This window comes from Clupea harengus, chromosome 10 (assembly GCF_900700415.2).
Source record: "Clupea harengus chromosome 10, Ch_v2.0.2, whole genome shotgun sequence".
NCBI classification, from domain to species: domain Eukaryota; kingdom Metazoa; phylum Chordata; class Actinopteri; order Clupeiformes; family Clupeidae; genus Clupea; species Clupea harengus.
Genome location: NC_045161.1, coordinates 30,030,795 through 30,051,620, shown reverse-complemented (window position 1 = coordinate 30,051,620; position 20,826 = coordinate 30,030,795). Strand labels below are relative to the sequence as shown.

At 45.1% G+C, this 20,826-nt stretch overlaps 1 protein-coding gene across 2 annotated transcripts; it reads right to left on the bottom strand.

Moving 5' to 3' along the window:
* Positions 1–1,244: 1,244 nt before the first annotated feature.
* On the bottom strand, positions 1,245–20,551 carry gatad2ab (GATA zinc finger domain containing 2Ab). Of its 2 annotated transcripts, none has more exons than XM_012815601.3 (11): positions 20,258–20,551; positions 11,260–11,546; positions 8,128–8,254; positions 7,362–7,493; positions 7,171–7,242; positions 6,468–6,596; positions 5,845–6,039; positions 5,409–5,670; positions 4,652–5,088; positions 4,160–4,391; positions 1,245–3,365 (listed from the first exon to the last, which is right to left on the bottom strand). In XM_012815601.3, exons 2-11 carry the CDS (start codon positions 11,535–11,537, stop codon positions 3,232–3,234), a joined length of 1,998 nt encoding a protein of 665 aa, XP_012671055.2. In that variant the 5' UTR covers positions 11,538–11,546; positions 20,258–20,551; the 3' UTR covers positions 1,245–3,231. The 2 variants fall into 2 exon arrangements, with proteins under 2 accessions (XP_012671055.2, XP_012671054.2); XM_012815600.3 differs by having other exon boundaries at positions 20,295–20,549.
* Positions 20,552–20,826: the final 275 nt, after the last annotated feature.

Sequence of the window (20,826 nt, the reverse complement as noted above, 5' to 3'; positions counted from 1 at the left end):
GCCCTGTACTTATTCTTCAAGTAATGAAGAAAAACCGCTCTCACACAGGTAGGTAGTTGGAAAGGGCAAAAGACACCTCATTGCTTTTGCAGCTAGCTCTGGAAATTATGTCTGGCAATTTATCCAGAACTTAAGTCATATGAAAATCACGCAACATCTGTTGCATGTACTCAATAGGCTTGGCATTCAAGAAAACGTGACGCATCACCATATGTCACAATAGTTTTGACGGCTTCATGGCTTCATTTGACAGTAATGTTGAACACACGAAACACAGTGGTACCTCTTCTCCTGCTCTGTCTGTGGTCACTGTAAATCCGTATTTGATGTATTCCTCATTGTATTTTCTTTTTCTTTTTTTGACTTTGTTTCCCTCCATCCTTTGAAGGTGTAGATTTGTTGGAAGCCTGTCCTTGTCCCTCTATCGTGGCAGTCTGTCCCTCTGTCACTCTCCTCACTAAAAAATGATCCATTGGTGTTTCTGACCAGCTAACTCAACATTAGAATGAAATGTTAGCTAAGGACAGTAGATAACTTCAGTCATTCACCAAAAGTAGCCTATAACTTTTTCGACTAAACACACCGTAGATGATCTTTTACTGCAGATAATTGTCAACTTCAACTCCATACTATGCGTATGGCGTGACGTTAGAGACGCAATGCATTAACATTATCAAAGAACAGGCTAACAGACTGGATAGGTGCAAGGCTACATTCTGTCAGCGTGAATCTCCTTTATATTATTTTAGACATATTTTTCTTATTTTAGACATTTTTCACGATATTCAACAGTAATCTGGAAATGTGTTGAAATATCAAAGCTTATTTATAATAAATAATTTAAAAAAATCAATGGTGAACTGATCAACAAAAGCTCATGCCGCGGACCCCCGGTTGAAAACCCCTCTAGATTATGTGCAGCGCTATCTAAGAGTACTCGACCGTCTAAAAAAAAAAAATCTCTCTCTCGCGCTCTCTTTATATGAATATATAATATATGAGAGAGAGAGATGTTAAAGCTGAAATTTAGTTTCTGAATCTCAGGGCAAGCATTACAAAATAATAATAATAATAATCTGGACATACAAACTGTCCCACAAGTCCTGACGCGGATAAATCATCCAACAGCTCCATCTACAGTTCAATGCGGAACATCAACAGTACAGTACAATTTAAACCTACTCCGCGTACGTTCATCAGTAGTGTGGATATCAAGACTAAGAAAGAAAAGAAAGTAGTCTCAGTTCCAAATTTTATAATTTATTTTTATTACAGCAGAGGCCTGAAAACCCATTAAATCCTAAATATTCACACAAAAATGTAAAAGGGGTTAAAATTAGTTTATTTTCATTAACAATTGAGCAGAAAAAAAAACAACAAAAGTTACACTTCTTGTACAATTCATGGTGGGTATGCAAGGCTCACAGGTTGCCAGCATCCCTAAAGACGGAATGGTGTTAGTTTTTTCACTCAGAGAGGGCAATGCTGCGGACAGACGAGCAGCTACAGAACTAGGAGCCCAAAGATGGACACTGATTCTCCACAGACGTCCAGACGTTTCTGAGCAGAAGACTTTCAACACGGAAATTAATGACTCAATTTATGACTTAAAACTATGGAAATAAATTGGATGAGGATGGGTGAAGAGGCTGGAATCGCCAAAAACACTGTTAAAATATGCCAGGTAAGTTAAATGTAGATGATGCGGAGTTCAGAAGTACTACAAACCTAGTAGTCATGGGGGACAAAAATGTGTTTGAGGCGCCCACTGCTGTGAAGCCAATATGGCTATGACCAGTTGGAAGCACTAAAATGACTAATAGATTTAGGATTAACATTTCAATTTTGTTTAGACATAAGATTGATCAATCTGTGTGGGGTTTAGCTTTAATAGGTCGCATTACCTACAGCTGCGCACTACACCAGTAAAACGTAAAGGGAAACCCCCCCCCCCCCCCCCCCCCCATGCCTGGCCTTCTCCACCAGGAGAATACAAACTTCTGCGATCACAGTATCTTCTACTCCACCACCCCACTGCTAACGGAGCATCAATAGAGTACGGATTATTTCATGAGCATAAAAGCGCCATTGGGAATAGTGAGAATACCTAAATAAAGGAACTGGAGATTTAAAAACAAAAACAAAAAGGCATTGGAATATCCTTCATCTAAAGTGACCTTTTAATAATATTCCCACATACAGCACTTACCTAAAGGGAAAGAAACACCACACCCTAGGACTAAAGTATAATATGTGAGGAGGACGCCCTGGCCCTTCTCATGGGTGAAACAGGCTACCGTGATCAACATTCTCAAATGAACTGAAGGTACTGGAGCTCCACTGTTTCATCAGGGAGGGTTATACCAACTACCACATCACTTCTGCAAGAAGTGCTCCATGACTGCTAACTACCTTCCTTACCTCTTTATCTTTTTCAAAACGGTGTTTAAAAAATAAACACTTAACAATCAGATGTAAAACCACCTAAACTGTACAACCAGACCTTACAACTTTGACCTTAATGATAGTCCAGTTTCATTAGAATGGAGATAGGGGTCTCTGCTTACAGTAAACTGCAGAAAAAAAAGAAAAATCAGCAATACAAAATGACACAAACCTGATCCGACAGATCCGCTGGTTGGTGACCCAGCTCAGAGGCAGACTGTGTCTTTATACATTTAGAAGTAGAAGTCTCTTGAGCATTTAGTTTAGCAAAGCTAAAGCAAAAAGTCTAGTACGATTAGGTGGATGGTCCAACTACGCCCAAAGACACTCCCTTGTGTTGTGGGTACGCTTCTGTCGTCTCGTCCAGTGGAGAACAGGAAGCAGCAGAGTGGCAGAAGCTAGTAGTCGGGCCTGTGTGGGTCCATCTTTGGCGTGACTGAGTCACCTGTTGCAGCTGCCCTGAGCTGCCTGCGCATAGTGCAGATGGGTTACTGCCTATGGGTGCCCAAGAGGTCCATGTTTCATCTCCTCCTTTTTTGTCTTCACCTCAGAGGCTACTTATCCAACCCCAACACACACAGACAAGGTATGTTTACCTCACAAGTACCACTAGCTCAGAGGAAATAATAAAAGATCGGGTGTGGGAAGAGCTTTTTTTTTGTTTATTATAATAGGTCAATAGCTGGTAATCCAGCAAATGTCCACTCTTATGTTGATAAATCATTACAATTATAGCTACTATTATTCTCTTGTCCAATAAAGGAGGAGGGGGGGGGGGCCGTGGTGTTATTTCCATGTGTTGGCTGTCTGAGAGAGGGAGCGAGACGGGATCATGTCCAGCAGATACTCGCGCTGACGCTCCACAGCAGAGGTGCTCTTGTGCCCCGTCAGGCTGGGGTTCACGTAGGCCATGGTGACGGCTGAAAGGAGAGGAAACACAGGGGGCAGGTGAACACAGGGGGAAGGTGAAATGTGACTGCACTGTTTCCAACTAAAGAAGGGAATGAGATGTGACTGCATTTCAGGACAGACTTTTCTGCAACCTGTTCACATTTATGATCATTTTAAACTGCAATGGGATGTTTATAATGGTTTCAATGATTTGATTTCTCATAGAAAAACACCAATTCCACAGAGACAGACATAAAGACAATACACCTAAATAAGGAAAGCTGTGCTCAGGACAGTAAATTGTATTAATCTTGACTGTAAATATGATGCAGTCCTCCATGAAAGGACATGAGAATACGAAACATATTGTGCAGAAAAACTAAATAAACCTTCATTACCAGACCCAGAGAGAGCTTAGCCCACTAGCGGCATACATTTTGTGTGATTAAAAAAAATGTATACACACTATGCTGTTTTCTTGCTGGATACATGTCAACATCAATCTCAGCAGTCAAACAAACAAAACATTCAAACTGCATTGAATGACTTAATCACTGGTAACAAGCTCTTCCCACTGATGTTTATATAAAGAGACAAAAGACCATGGAACCAAAGCCACTGATTTAGATGACCCAAAGAAGACAAGCTTTAGTTATTTGCTGAAGCTCCACCTTTAACCGTAGGGACTGATTGAAAAGCATAATGGATGGGGAAATGAGGGATAAAGAAACCGAGAAAGAAAGACAAAGAGAGAAGGGAGACGGGAGGAAATGGGGTCGCAAATACATGTTTGTTGGGCACTAGTCAGGCGGGCGGCGTCTACCTGCGCTGAGGGCGTTCTGCTTCTTCCAGGCTGTGGCGGCGGGGCTACTGCTGCTGCGGCTGCTGCTGCTGCTGCTGCTGACCTTTGCCCCTGGGCGCATGGGATGCTTACCTGGCCTGCTGACCAGAGCAGCGGCGTTCACGGCATTCTGCAGCTGCATGGCAGTGGAGAAGGTGTGGCTCACCGCCCGCCCCCCCACAGACTGGGCCGAACGGGACAGCTGGCCTGGACTCTGCACATGCAGGACAGTGGAGGACAAACAATTAGATCCAGAAATTAAGGAAATGGAAATATGTATGTTTTTTGATTGAGGACACTCAATCAGTATCAGCAGGATTAAGCCTTTTGCAAAGCATGCTTTGTAAACAAGTTTTGTCTGTGGAACACATTCTTGACCATACTGAAAATGTCTCCTTACTGATTCTACTAGCACAGGTTCAGTACAAATGCAGTGTCAGCGTCAGACATGTGGCAGAGAAACCCGTTAGCTACCTGCTTGATGGTGGAGTGGTGGCGGCTGACTGGCGTGCTGCGGTTGGCCTGGGCCTGGTGAGAGAGAGAGGAGGCGCGAGCATGCTTGTACTGCGGAGACACCAGCATATGATGCTCCGCCTTCACCACCGAAGACGACAACGAAGAGGCCGAGGAGGATGAAGAGGAGGAGGAGGGCTTGGAGGAGATGGGCGAGGCGGCCTGCTGCATGATGCGCTGCTCGATCTCCTGCTCCTGCTGCAGGGCCTTGACGAACGCCGCCTTCAGCCGAGTGGTGTGCTCCGCCTTCAGGGCCTTCTTCTGATTGGAGGACATGCACTGCTCGCACATGATGGTGCCACCCTTGTCCTGCCTCCATCGGGAGGTGAAGTCTGTCCGGCACTGGGAGCAGCTGAACGGCTCCTTGGAGCCCAGAGGGCCTGATCCTGAGGCCTTCCCTAAAACAAAACAAACAAACAAAAATAGGTCAGGCTAACCTGTAATGATGACAAAAACCAGGGCATTTTTATAAAACTCAGGTCACTTCCCAAGGGTGACTGTGTGTGGCAATGAACCCATTAACATCCAGCTAACCCATGGAACACGAGCTAATCCCTTGATCCAGTTCTCTTGACCCTTCATCCATCATGCCTCCTCAGAAATCTCCCATGGTTACAGCAACAGGAGTGGGCAGATAAAGAAATGTCTGAGACGCGCGTGCGTGCGTGCGTGCAGGTCTTAAAAGTGACAGGTGTGTAGTGGGCGTTTCCATGCCCACCTCTGCCCAGCGAGTCAAGCAGGTTCTGCACCACCTCCTCCAGCCCCACCAGGTAGATGAACTCGTTGTTGGCGGCGGAGGGCAGGAAGTTGAGCTGTGGTGCGGGTGGCTTGGGCGGGGGGATCTCCAGGAGGGTCTTCTCCAGCTGCTTGCGGAGGGCCAGCTTGGCCGCGGCCTGCCGGCTGGCCGGAGAGTCGTTCACATTGACTGAGGAGTTCCCCTGTGAGGTCACTGTGGAGCCCTTCAGGTGGGTTGGAGAAGCCTGAGGAAGGATGATACGAGAGTATTTAGTACCACAGGCTCTGCAGGAAACATTACCTGAACTGCTTTTTGATGTCCAACAGCAGTCCAAACGGATCATGAAAATGTCAGATTCAGGGTGTACACAAAAAGCAACCCAGCTTTGGCTAAGCCTCTAAGATAATAAGGGGCAGACCTGTGAGATGTTGACCAGCACGTTGGTGTTGGGGACGTTTGCCACACGGATCAGGCCCTGCTGGATGATCCTCTGGCCCTGCAGGTTGGGCATGGAGGCCCGTGGGGCCAGCAGCAGGGGAGGGGGGCCGGAGCCCGAGTGAGCCTGGTGCTGCTGCCTCAGGCTCTGGATCTGCTGGGGAGTCACCGAGATGGGCTACGCGGAGGACATGATATGATGGGACAGGACACACACACACACACACACACACACACACACACACACACACACACACACACACACACACACACACACACACACACACACACACACAAGGGAATGGCGAGTCAGAACCATAAAAGAGCATAGTTCTAGCACTCAAACCTTCACTCTAATAAGATGCAGCCTGACTTGTTGTAGTATGGGGTGCCAATGTCTGGCTAATGTCTTGTTTAAGGACACTGTGTCACACAGGACATTCTGTGCCTCCTAATGTTGTAAATGATGGCATCTGTGGTAACTTACAGGCAAACTACTCATCTAGCTGGTCAATCATTTAAAAACACACTTCTGTCTACAAGACGCCATGTAACAGGATCAAGTTAAAACAGTTGTTTACATGATGCTGAGGACTGTGGCGTTACCTGAGCTCCCCTGACAAGGGGTGGCATGACTATCTGAGCGTTCTGGGAGCCCATCTTGGAGTTGATATGCTGACCTCCGCGCACCAGAGGGGGTGGAATGACAGTGCCTGAGCTGCGGCCTGAGCTTGCCTGAAAACACACAGCACAGGACAGGTCTCTTTAGAGTCCCAGCACTACAATCACCCCTCACACACAGGACAGGTCACAGCACAGGACAGCACACGTCGCCTTTAAAGTCCCAGCACTGCAATCACCCCACACACACACACACACACACCACAGGTCACCTTTAAAGTCCCAGCACTGCAATCACCCCACACACACAAACACACACACACACACACACACACACAGGTCACCTTTAGAGTCCCGGCACTACATTGCTTTAGCTTTGGACTTCTGAGCTTCTATGGTCTTTAATAGTCTTCTATGGTCTTTAATAGTCTTCTATGGTCTTTAATGGTCTTCTATGGTCTTTAATAGTCTTCTATGGTCTTTAATGGTCTTCTATGGTCTTCTATGGTCTTTAATGAGCTTCTATGGTCTTTAATGAGCTTCTATGGTCTTTAATGGTCTTCTATGGTCTTTAATGAGCACAGAATGATCCCACAGATAGAAGCCCTGAGTGTATGTTACCAGCAAAGCCTCTTTTTCCCCAAAGAAGGAGGGCTTCACATGGGTGCCAGGAGGGTAGAGTACTTACTTGGAGCTGCCCTTTACTGGAGGGGACACTGCCTCTGACCAGTGGAGGTGGAGTGGCCACTGAATTTATGGGCTGTGAGAGAGAAACAGGGAATGGGGGGGGAGAGGTGAGATGCGAGGAATCCTTTGGTGTGTACTGATACTGAGGACTGGGTGAGAGTGTGTTTAAACATGTGTGTGTAGCTACCGTACCTTCTGCATGGTGCTATCTTTCTGGATCTGGCTCTGCCGGAGTTTCTTGAGCAGCACCAGTTTGGCCTCCTGCAGACGCAGCTCCTCCTTCAGCTGCTTTATGATACGCTCACGCTCCTCTGGACTGCTCTTCTGCACGCACACACCAATGGAAGAACAGATGCACAGACATACACAGGTGTGAGAACAGATGCAGACACATACACAGGTGTGAGAACAGATGCACAGACATACACAGGTGTGAGAACAGATGCAGACACATACACAGGTGTGAGAACAGATGCAGACACATACACAGGTGTGAGTACAGGTGCAGACACATACACAGGTGTGAGTACAGATGCACAGACATACACAGGTGTGAGTACAGGTGCACACATACACAGGTGTGAGTACAGGTGCAGACACATACACAGGTGTGAGTACAGGTGCAGACACATAGAGGTGAAAGCAAAGATGCACACATACACAGGTGTGAGTACAGATGCACACATACACAGGTGTGAGTACAGGTGCAGACACATACACAGGTGCAAGTACAGATGCACACATACACAGATGTGAGTACAGGTGCAGACACATGGCTATACTTGACCACAGACTTCAATATCAACTAAAGGTGCCAAAGAGTCAACCTGTCACCTGTGCAAACACTCACATCCACAGAAAGTCAGAAAACAAATTCTAACTACAGAGCACTGACTGAGTATGAGGGCAGCTGTGTGACTGAGAACAAGAGGACAGCTGCTGTGTGGTGCCGGCTTACCATGAGCATCTCTGTGTCAGCCTTCTTCACACTGGGGCTAAGACCATTCATGACTGGACTGGAGGGCTCGTTGTCCGACAGCACAATGACATCATCTGGCGTTGGCGGCCTCTCTTTCTTAATCTCACTGAGAGAGCGAGAGGAGGAGAGAAAAACACTCACTTCAAACCACTGCTGCGTTGATCACTACTGCGTCATGAAGGCAAGGGCCAGATCACCGTCAAATGAACATTTCTGCTCGTGTACAGCTAACTGCACCCAAGGCTGACTGCTATATTAGAACTAGAACTCTCAGGTCTGTGGAACCTCAAGAGGATTGACAGGTCATCAACAAACTAGTATATAGCCGATGCTTTTGTCCAAAGCGGCTTACGAAACATAAAAAATAAAAAAAACATTCGAAAACAGATCAAATAAAAAAGGCAGTAATACAAATAACCCTAATGAAAAAGAATTCAAGAAACAATATAAGGTACCAATTTACAACAACAACCATGATTGAGTAGGCCTCAAGCTAATTAACTAATTAGACAGATGATTAAGGTCTGTTAAATGTACAAAGTTAATATATTTTATGAGACTGATATAACATGACAAAGTGAAGCCGCAGGAGGAGGGACAGTAGGAGGACCCAGGAGATGTAGTGGTCATGGTCAGACACATGTAGTGGAACAGTGGGAGGACCCAGGAGATGTAGTGGTCATGGTCAGACACATGTAGTGGAACAGTGGGAGGACCCAGGAGATGTAGTGGTCATGGTCAGACACATGTAGTGGAGCACTAGATCCTTACCAGCCTTATGATACAAAATAGGCAGGTGCCAGTCATAAAAAAAAGACCTCATAGTAATGATTCAATTTTCTGCAAAAATAAATAAATATATCTAGGTCTGTAACTAAAGTTAAGGATAGGACAACAGCAGCAATGACTTGGTTGCACCCATTAAGACCCTCCAACACAGGCCTGTGTCAGAGCCATGACATTTATTATTTACCTTTATCAACAAAAAAAAAGAAAAGGAAAAAAAAAGAAAGAAGAAATTCCAGTATGGGCCGAAGCTCCTCCAAGCAAGGGTGTGACTGATGCAGCCCTGCGCCCGTCTCCTGGGGTACAAAAGGACTGGCCGTGCCTGCAGGAGGCCCCCTCTTGAGGCCTGAATGGATGATGGAGGAGATAACACCGCCCCTCCCCTCACCCAATCTGACCCGCCTCATATCAGGCTTTGCCGTCTCTGGTGAGGAGCGGTTTGTGGTGTGGTGTGGGGAGTGAGTGTGTGTGTAAGAGAGTGTGTGTGTGAGTGTGTGTGTTAGGGGTGGCTGTTGGCTCACAGTTGTTTTGTGACTGGGTGGAGTCTATGCCTCAGAGATCACCAGTGGCATCAGAGGCCTGGCAGAGGCCATGAGTGGGGAAAGGAAGGGTGTGTGTGTGTGTGTGTGTGTGTGTGTGTGTGTGTGTGTGTGTGTGTGTGTGGAGTGGGGGGGTTGGAGGGTGGATTGGGCGGGTGTAAATGGCTTAATGCCGAGCCATTGAACGCGGACACAAAGACAATATCTTCAGCTCTGGCTGTGTTGCAGAACATAACTGCATATCAACAAGGATGCACTCTTTTTCGAACACCCTAGCAGACACAAATCTAGTCTCTTCTACATCATGTTTTTCTCAGGCGACACTAGTTGCCTGAACTATAAATAGCCTTTAGGCAGCGCAGGGAAAGTGTATGCCAAAACCCATTACAGAGAACTTCCCAGGTGGAAGTATTAGTCTAGTCTAGACATCATCAACATGTGCCTGTAACCCAGCTGCACACAGGCCACTGTGGATGCCATTCCATCTGCAGAATGAGGCAAATGAAGGGACTTTAGAAGTTCCAGTGAAAGACTTTCATCTTCTGACCCTAAGTCACTGGGTGACATCTTCAAATGTGGGACAATACAAATGAAAAAAATACTTGTGGCAAGGGTATGTTTATGTTAGGGTTAGGGTTAAGGTATGTTTGTGGGTGATCGAGTGTGCGAGTGAGTGTATGGTGCGTGAGTGGGGGGTGGGGCAACGGGAGAAGGCAACACAGTGGGGGGGCGGGGGCAGTGTGAACTTTTGTTTCATCTTCACAAGGCCTGCTACCACTTCCTGTGTATCCCGCATTACTCACTACAAAAAGAGATCACATGACAAGTATTGCGCTCCATGATCACATGACCCTCTCCCTCCCTTTTTTTCCTTCTTCTTTTAACTGATCCCTCTAATGGAAACCATGGCAACGGCCGGTTGGAACCAGTTTGTGACAACCAGTCTTCATTTTGTGAAGTGAGGCGTAGTTCAGGTGCCGCAGCAGCAGCAGCAGCAGCAGCAGCAAATGGAGCAGCAGCTGTTGCTGTTGTTGTCGCCGCTGCTGCTGCTGCTGGGGCCTACGACTGGGCTGAAAGTGGAGCACCAGACCAGCGCTGTGACATCCTGAAGGCAGAGCACACTGCCAACACTGCTTATGTCATAAACCTCTCAAATGAACACATCTACACATACTGTCAGCAAAGGTCCAAAAATAACTGCAACAAACCCTCCTCAGCCTAAATGACACTGGAATTATTAATAGCAACGTCACGAAAGAAGAGCTGTAAATGAGTTCTGAAATCCAGAAATCAAAAGGCTCGCACTGCAGATGGCCTTCCAGAAATGTTTAGATTTGTTTGTGATTTCTGGGGAAATGATGTTTCTATCAAACTGACAATGTAGGCCTAAGGTGTAAAGCCTGGAAGTCTCAGGTAGGACATGAGGAAATAGCTCACAAAAGTTACATTAAAGATTCAAATATATATATATTATGATGATGATTGTTTTAGGTTCCATTTTAGTTGTACACCTCTAGATTTTTGATATACCTTTGATGCTCTCTTGAAGTTGTTAGTTTCACAGTAGATTTCAGTTATGTTTTCAGTAGGACTTTTACTTGCCTCTTCATTGTGTTCATTGGCTTGTCCCAGTCAGACAAACTTTATGAATTCAGCTTTGCAGCAGTTTACAGTCCCTACATTTTTACTGAGGACCCTAAAAGGTTTGATTCAGAATGTTGCTATAGGAGGCTACAAGTGGAAGACTGCTCTCTCCTAGAGGTGCACTGGTGGGGTCTTGGCTTACCTCTTGGCCGTGCTCATGTCCACTGGCTCGTCTCCAGTCTGCAGCTCCACCTTGATGGTGGCTTTGACCTCACCGGCCTTCAGCATGCTGCTGACCTTGGCCGCGTTGGCCACTGTGGTGTTGTCCCCGAGCCGGAGCCCGTCACCGTCACCGTCGCCGTCAGCTGGCAACTCGGAGTGCTCCAGCTTGAGCCGCTTCAGCTCGGCCTCCGAGGGCAGGGCGTCTTTCTCAAGCGCCCTCTTTTGACTACGTGTCCGACGCACTGCCTCCTCCGACATCTTCCTCACCTAAAGTAACAAAACAAACACAAGCTGAGTTTTCCGTTTACACAGACACAAATATTGAACAAAGTCCACTGATATCACCCAAGAACGGTTTTGGTTGCTTTTTTTGCAGCTTGGAGGGCCCTTTGCGTTTGTACATCTGAAATGAGCCGCAGATCTTTTACATGTAGTTTAAGCATTTTCAAATGTGTGCCCTGGGGGCCTTTACACCTCAGAGTGACTAATCCCTATTCAGATGCATGCAAATCCATATGCTGAAGATGCATGACACAGCCTTACAGGAATAAAATATTCACTTGCACGCACGCACTCACACACATAGATCAGCCATGTAAGTCACCCAATTCTCATCCTGTGTACAGGCTTATCCAACAGAATGGGGATTTGAATAAAAGGTTTTGCCATTGTGCAAAGATGAACTATTTATTTTGATTAAAACAATTGTGCAGCCTCAGCCTGATGTTCTGATTCTCCCAAAAGGTCCTTCTTGGAATAACCTGTACGTCTGTGATGTTGCTTTTGTCATCTCAGTACTGCCTTTTCCCTTCTGATGGACAGAATGGGGCCTGCACATGACAAGTGGAAGATGCAGAGAGGCTCCCACAGCTTCTTAAAGACTGCACTCCTGCACTTCCACGTTAAACCCTCAGACAGCATCCAGGTCACACTACCCACATCAAGCCTGCTCTTGCTACCAAGCAATGCAAACTCAAATCAGGTCATTCTTATGCTGTTCATGGCTAGATGCCTCATAATAAGAGAAACTCCACATAGGGAATACGACACACTTTTATGGACTGAGTGGGAATGAAAATGTGTTTTCTATTCAATGTTGTTTTTACCTGATACATTATTGGATTTCATAAAGGGGCTCATTACATCATGAGCAATTAACAGTGACAGACCCTGAGTCACCTGACAGAAGAGAGACATTCTGATCATGCACATGCCCCATGCTAGCAAATCAGTCATTCTGTATCCAGCACTTGAATTACTTTTTCTTTTTTTGTGCACCATTAGCTCACAATATGACACAGCCTAACCTATTCCTACATTATGATATATCTAATCAGTCTCATCAACATGTTTTTCTAGGTATTTTATCCACAGTATCAAAATTGTATCAAAACGTATTAAAAAAAATAAACAAATAAACACTAGTAGGGCATGAATGGGGTATGTTTACATTTACAGGTTTTCTCCTCTGTCATGTTTAGCCAATTGTAAACCTACTCAGCATTTTGGGCAGATGCCCTATGATTCAACACTTAATCCCTCTGTTAATGTCAAACAACTCTAACTCTACATGAGTCTGCCACACACACACACACACACACACACACACACACACACACACACGCTCATCTTCTGTCTGATAAAGAAAGCTGACTCGAGGTCTTTTTCATCCCCTGTGACATCAGGGATCCACATGACCCTTCCCAGGATTCCATGGGACACACAAAGCACTTCCCTGAGAACCGGTTTGAACTGGTCTGTGGGCGAGAGAAGCTCAGGCAGGTTTTTAACCCCTGGAGAGACGGTGCTGGCTGCAAACGTATGCGTACACACACACACACACACACACACACACACACACACACTTACTTCCTGTGTGCGTGCCCACACACACACACAGGTCTGTGCGCTGCTAGGGAGGTGAGACATTAGCATTCCAAAACAAAAGTCAGCGTGACGTGGCTGATGTCGGCCACTAATAACCAACAACAGGAAATATAGCTGAACAGAGGCCGCAGCAGTACCCACACACACACACACACGTCTCTGTTAAGCCCATGCCTAGCCTCAGAGAGCTCATAATTTGTTCCCTGTATGGTATTTTCTTTCTAGTCAATGTCATAGTTAAACACAGCAAACAACTCAAGTCCCATGTGAATTCAACAATGTGAACTTTAGACAAACTGACAGGAGGACAAAGAAATTCTTGAAATATGCACCCAGTTACTTCAGAATTATTTCCTGCGAAAAATGTGGTGTAACCCTGAGGGGGGAAAAAATGCGTCTGACAACACACGTTCAATACACTGCTTGTAAAACATTTGCATTAATAAGCATACTCCAATTTTCAAGGCGGTGTTTCAGAGCAGACAAGTCTATAAGAAGTCTATAACTCAGGGGAGGGAGGCTGGGCTCCCCTGAACGCACACATATGCACGTATTCTGGGCTTTGGATGAACAGCTGACGGAGGGGTGGGGGTGGGGGCATACTGATCTCCACTCCTCTACTAGTTACTCCTATGCCTAGAACATTTATCCATGTTTGCAGATGACATCCAAAGTCATGGTGGCTGTAGTGAAACAAGACACACTCCTGTGGAAATTCTGGGTAAAGGACTGCCACTGTGCACTTCTCTGGGAGAAGGATGGACAATGTGCCCTGCTGCTAAGTAATACAGCAAGGCAAATTAAATGGATGACATGAACTATGGAGTTGTGTTGGCAATATATTTACAACAGGAGAGATAACATATTTACAACACTAAATATATAAAAACTACATTTACAACAAGAGTGGAGGAGTGGGCGTAGGATGTAGGAAAAAAAGAAAGAGAGGGGACGGCCATGCTCTATGTAAAGCCAACACAAGAGAAAGGCCCATCAGAACAGATCAGAGCAGATCACTGAAATTGGATCCGCAACACCAAACAAGAAATGCTTATGTTCCCATTATGACGTCAGGATACATTTAGAAGGCCCTCAGATGATTTTACTTGCAGGATTGCAGAAGGGTGATGCGTTACCTGGGTGATACGGCCTGGCAGCTCTTAAGAGCAGGATGAGTAGATTTACTCATTGGGTGTGCAGGCATCAGTCAGCCTTGGTAAAAGCCAGTGTCATATGATCACGGCCATAAAAGGACATTATCTGATCTCAAGCTCCAGCTCTATTCTTGACAGAATCATTACATATTTGCATACAAACGACTTCTTGAGCCATGGTTAGTGCAGACCTGCATTCACACAGGTGCTCTTTTACAGGTAGAGATGACAACAATCATAAAGGACAGGACACTATCTATAGCGCTATTGGGACAAGATTTGTTTGAAGTATGGATCAATATCGAATATCAGTCAATCTTTTGGACTTTTAAGACACTATAAAAATAACCCTTTGCAGCAGCAATCCTCTGCAAACTTACACTTGGGTAAACATTCTTTCATTTCAAATAAAAGAGGAGACTTATTGGTCTTACATGGTGTTTTTTGATCTGAAATAAAACTAAACTTGTAACTCATTGTCAGACAGAAAGTATTTGTGTTAACTTCTGGCTAATCTAACCTTGCCACCGCCTACACGTGTACTATGGACATGAGCCTAGGGTTCCAAATTCTCCTTCCCTTGTTATACAGATATTTCATATTGTATATGAACCGATCATTAACATTATGGACCTTCTATAGAATACCTACTTTAGAAAACAGATCTGTTCTGAAAACCAATACCTTCTACACTTCACACACAGTCCCTCTGTACTAATGTCACTTGAAGACATAGGCTAACTGATAGCTTTCTGCTGAGGATATCTAAATGACTAACTAACCGCTGGCCTGTAACGCATACATAAATGTATTTGTTAATGTTGTTTAATGCTTGCTCATGTCTCTCTAGCAAACAGGATTTAAATGAACCCCATGCTTTGTAAATGGCCCTGTAACGCCTGACTGCAAGAGTGCTGAGGACTGGGCTGCAATAGTGACTGGATGCGAAAGCGCTCCTTCTCCCCTCCAGAGGCCCTTTGCTCCGATAAAACAGCTTCCCCTGGGGAATGGGCAGAGAGCACCACCACAGCCTCAAGGAACTATTCATTATGTGACACTTGGAAAGCAAAGCTACGGAGATGAGGCCCATTCAGATACAAGATGTACTTTCCCCTCCCCACTCAAAGTCGGATGGAAAGCATGAAAACAACCCCTGAGAGCAACACAGATCCATGCCACCCTTTGATCTGATAGAGTTCCACAGTCTGTGTGGCAGCACCACATCTTTGGCCAAACAAGCTTTAATGAACCAACAATCCCATCCATTTCCATGTCAGCTTAGGTTGATTTTACTGCCCCTGGGAACGACTTCATAATGCGACGCCACACAGACACACACTGTGCTCGGAGTAGGAACAGGTTAAAGCAGAGAGCCTTCAAGTGAACCTTTCCAAGGCCGTGGCCCCCTGCAACCAAATCTACTGTACTAAATGCCCATCCTGCTCCTTTGTTCTCCTTCACAGCTGCCTCTGGTGGACTGGAGGATGAGAGTGCCTCTTATGGTTCAGCATTGCATATCAAGGGTTAAGCCTCTGCCATTTTGACGCCACCGATCAGGCCATTAGGGTGTTACCTAACAAAATGGACGTCTTTAACCCTGCGGCTGCTGGGGGCTCCACCTGGTAGACTGGCCTCCCTAGCAACAAACATGACAGCAAGCACGAGGCCAGGAAGTGGAGCCAATCTGCCACACGTGAGCACAAAAGAATGCTCTCTCTGTTTCACACACACACACACACGCGCGAAGAAGCAAACACTCACAGCGCAGGCACCCCTCCCCCACCTCTACATGCATGCATGCATACACACACACACACACACACACACACACACACACACACACACACACACACACCTCAAACAGGACTGCACGTGCCCAATTCCTGTCTCTTACTAGATCGCTACTTAACAGGAATCTTTAATCTATTATCTGCGTGAATCTACAGCTGAACCATTATATATAAAAAATAATGTCTAGTAATTTTAGAAATCATTTCTAGGAGGTGATCTAGCAGTGTCCCCAAATTGGCCAAGACAGAGTTCAGATTGAATGAAATCCTCAATAAGAGGATCTTTGTAATACTATCAAAATGTAGACCGACTAAGAGCTTGATGGCTTTTCCTTTAATTAGTTGCAATGACAGATGTTCTGAGGCTAATGAATCCCTTACACCGGATCCAGACAAGAACTCAGCCCTATGTGCCTGTGGAGACCTAAGGGGACTGAAAGTACACTGGCTTTGCATGTTTCTTCACCAACATTTGAGAGACACTTTTCCATTTCTCTGGCCTTCAAAAGTAACCAATCACATTCAATCCCATCATCCCTAAATGACGTGGCCATACTGACAAGGGAACATTTCCTGCTCTGACCTTGTGGGGTTTTAAATGAGACTCACGAACATCAAAACGCTCAGCAATCAGAAAGCCTCAGAAAGAGCACTACCTCTGACAAACCCGATGACCTCTCCTCTCCACTTGTGAACACCTGACATTATTGTGCCACATGTGAACAGGAACCATGACCAAGCTCCTGCGAGGGTGCCATGGAGATCAACCTCAGAATCCCTTCAGAAAGAGCACTACCTCTGACAAACCCGATGACCTCTCCTCTCCACTTGTGAACACCTGACATTATTGTGCCACATGTGAACAGGAACCATGACCAAGCTCCTGCGTCACTCCCCGACACAGGTGGTCCATGTGGTCTCCCTGGATGAATGCCTTGATGTTGCATTCATGTTGCAGTAGCACTGAGAGTTCCAGAGTTGTCATGTCAGCGCTATCCATCCAAAACAGAGTGACAAACTATTGTTGAGAGTCACACTAGAAAAACATGACATTGTTTTGGATTTTTTTTCACCGCTTTTCTTACAACTGGATGCCAATGTATCTTAACCCTATAGCAATTATTGTGCATTTCTAAAGGACTCCCTCTGACTGAGCAGTGCCATGTCACAAATGTGCTGCTTGTTGACCTATTTTTAAGCCTACCATAACTTCCTGAGATGTGGGCCCTTGTTCGTCTGACAAGTCTGACACAAGGTTTAGGCCCTTAGCATGCTCAGCAAAAGGGGCAAAGGTCTGTTCACAAACACCCCCTGAGCATATGGAGAATTGTGAAAAGGTGCTTTTCCAGGCAGTTTTCTCCTGCAAGAACAGCCCCTCTAGGACCTCTTTCAGGGGAGTGAAATAAGTACCTACTCTGGGGTACACACTTCTGAGAAACCCTGAAACGGTAGGATGGTGCTTGCAGTGATAGCTGACGCATATTGGTTAAATGTGGAAGAGTGGAAGACAACATCCGCCATTTTTAAAACCAGCAAGATTTACACTGTGAATACAGCAAAATTAATTATGACTTAAAAAAATGTGGTTACAGTTTGGCTGGTTGAGGTTACAGTCCATGAATGAACACAAGCAAAACGCCAGCTGAAATATAGGTTTTAATGAATCATAGTGGTGCTGGTATATTCATTTAGGCTTTTTTAGGGCTGAATAAGGGGCGGTTCCTGTAAATATTCGCACCACCTGGGAAGTGCGCCGGAGTTCCTACAGTGGAAAAGTGCCTATGGTCATCCTAAAGTTGCCTTTGCTGCCTGTATCGAGTAGGCCTTTGGCCTAATCCACATGGAGCAGAGTCACCACCATGGTCCACAGAGATCTTGCCAGGAGTAATGAGACACTTTCTGGTGACTGTGTAAGGTCAGAAAATTGGGCTGAGAGACTGACTGAATCATCTGGCTAGCTAGCCATGGCTACATGTCAGTTGTCTGTGTTTCCTGATTGATCACTTAGCCTACTTGGTGCAGCAAACACACAGATCCACCTCCTCATAATCAGGCTGTACCCTCCGAGTCTTACGTCAATACCTGTATTTACTTCCTTTTTTCCCGTTGCACAACACCATCAAACCCAAATATATAGTGTGACACAAGATGACTAAAGGTTAATGTAGCCTTTGACTATCCACAATGTCACAGTGCTGTAGCAGAGCAGCTATACTGAGGCTCATGGGCATATTCTTACCTCACAAATGTGTCTTTTAGATATCTGCACCAACTCCAATAACATCCTTCTAACAACAAGAGTTCATTAAAATACTCTTTGCCGGGATACACTTTCGAGGGGGATAGCCATCTTTCATTAGACAGTATTTCATGACGGACTATCTGAAAGTGAATACGGTTTTAAATTAAAGTCCTGTTTTTGAATAGGTCTTGGGGAATGGCTACTGTGCACTGTAGAGTCTGCGGTATTCCAGACAGGCAACCTTCTGATTACTAAACGACTTCTTTACCTCCTGTACCACTGTCGCCCCATGACATTCAAACCAAGGCGTCCCCTTCAATCGCTGGGGGGTGTCAGGTCTCTCTCCTGGATGCTTAACTAGCGCTGATAAAGCTCTCATTACACCCAAGACCAATTCTTCACATTGATATCTACTGGCACTTGGTATGAACGATGGCCACAGGGAACTGGGCCTGCATCTAAAGCTCTGCCACAAGGATAACGCCCATTCCAAAACTCAATTAGCACGGATACAAAGTTTAAAAAGTAACACTATATGCATTGTTTTATAGTGTGTTGACTATGAAGTACTTCCTACAGGGCATTAATATAATCATTGCGCAGAGGGTTACATGACAAGAGTGAACAGGGGTAAGGTTGAGATAAACAACCAATAATGAAATATATGATTGTAGTGAATAAGCTGCTCCACAAACAATAAGACACTGAGACAAGCATAGCTTCTTCACAGATATAGGGTAAAAACCACACTTGTTAGACTTTTATTATGATATCGATACCGGTAACTTCCAGTCGAGTTAAATCTCTCAACCAAGGAACCATAAACAACCCCCCCCCCCTCACTAATCAAAATATTTTAAGAGGACCCATTGCCATCGACGGAGATGGATAAACATATACAAAAAGAGAATAGCAACAGCAGACATAAACCGAAACATTTAAACGTTAATAGAGTTTTGATTGGTGGCAGTGACTGACACTCAACCGCTTCCCCGTAGAACGTAACGTTAGCTAGCGGCACCTAGATAGCTACCCGGCTAACTTATTTGGCTAGTAACTTTTGGTAATAATATTACGATTAAATCCATCTGAAAAGCTATCCATCATTTCACAGTAACTTTATTGCTACATTAAGATACAATTATTTAGTAAGTAAGCTTACAGTAGCAAACAACCAAAAGGGCTAACGGTAGCTCACTTGGCTAACGTTAGGAAGCCAGCTGGCTACTTTTACTTAGCCACCACAGCCTCAGCTAATGTTCTATGCGGGTAGTCGTAAACTTCATCCATCTCCCTGCAGAACTTGTTCAGTTGTTAATGATATATCATTTTTTTCAATTTATAACGACTGCCTGGATATGTATATCTTTGCTGCTTAAAGTAGCGTTAACTTATGTAAACACTTAACTTATTAGCTAAATTCTTAGCAAGCTAGCTAACGTTAACATAAGTCCCGTCTTCGGACACTCGGTCGGCTTGCCAGACAGACCGACAGACACTCTGTAACAAACAATCGTGGGATTCATAGCTAATTGGGTAACGTGAACTCGATAGCTAACAAGCGACTCAAAGGGCACTTTAAATAAACTTGACAGATTTCAACAAGCTCAGAGTATTTACAAACCAAACAGACTTTAAAACCACTTCAGACTATTAAGTTTTTGAAGACTCCCCGGAAAGAAACGTCGGTTTGTTCTTAGCCATCAATAGCTAACGTTAGGTGTATGGCTAATTACACCAGTGTGCCAGACAAACCATTGGCTACCTAGCATTTCATCGATGTGTTAGCTACCTAGCTAGCTCGTTAGCTGACTAGCTAGGTGTTGCTAGCTAGCTTGCCAAGTAACGTTACGCTGAGGACTAGGGAAACTTATAATCTTCGAGGTCATTTAATTAATACTCAACTTGTTTTCACTCCAGCATTACATATAGCTGAACTTACGGAGAAGGAGTGATGATGCAGTAGCTTCCCTCGAGACTTTCCCACGCGTTCCGAGTAACTATTTACCCCTTAGTTCGGTGTAAAAAATCCCGGGGATCCCCTTTCAGCCCTGCCCGTTGCTTCTCTGGTTGCCAAATAATGATGAGCCGTTTACACATGGAGACACGGCGTCACAGTACTAAGCATGCGCGTTTAGCCGCTCCGGGCGGCCGGACTCAGACACCCACAGATAGGGACATATAGCCTGTGATGATCAATTCTGAGAGATGAAAAAGATTAGTTTATATCATGTGACCCAGCCATTATAGTGTCTACCGACAGATGGATACAAAAAATTGCAACTTCAAAAGGCAGTGTTGTGATTGACAACTTTGAAACCAGAGGATGCTCATACATATCCGATCTTCGGCTTCCCCAATAGCCTTTCAGATCATTAAGTTCATATAGTACTAATTGATTGACACCATATTCAGAAAGCATCAGATTTATAGGCCTGTTCCATACACTGCATGGTCGGTCTCCCAATCTGTGT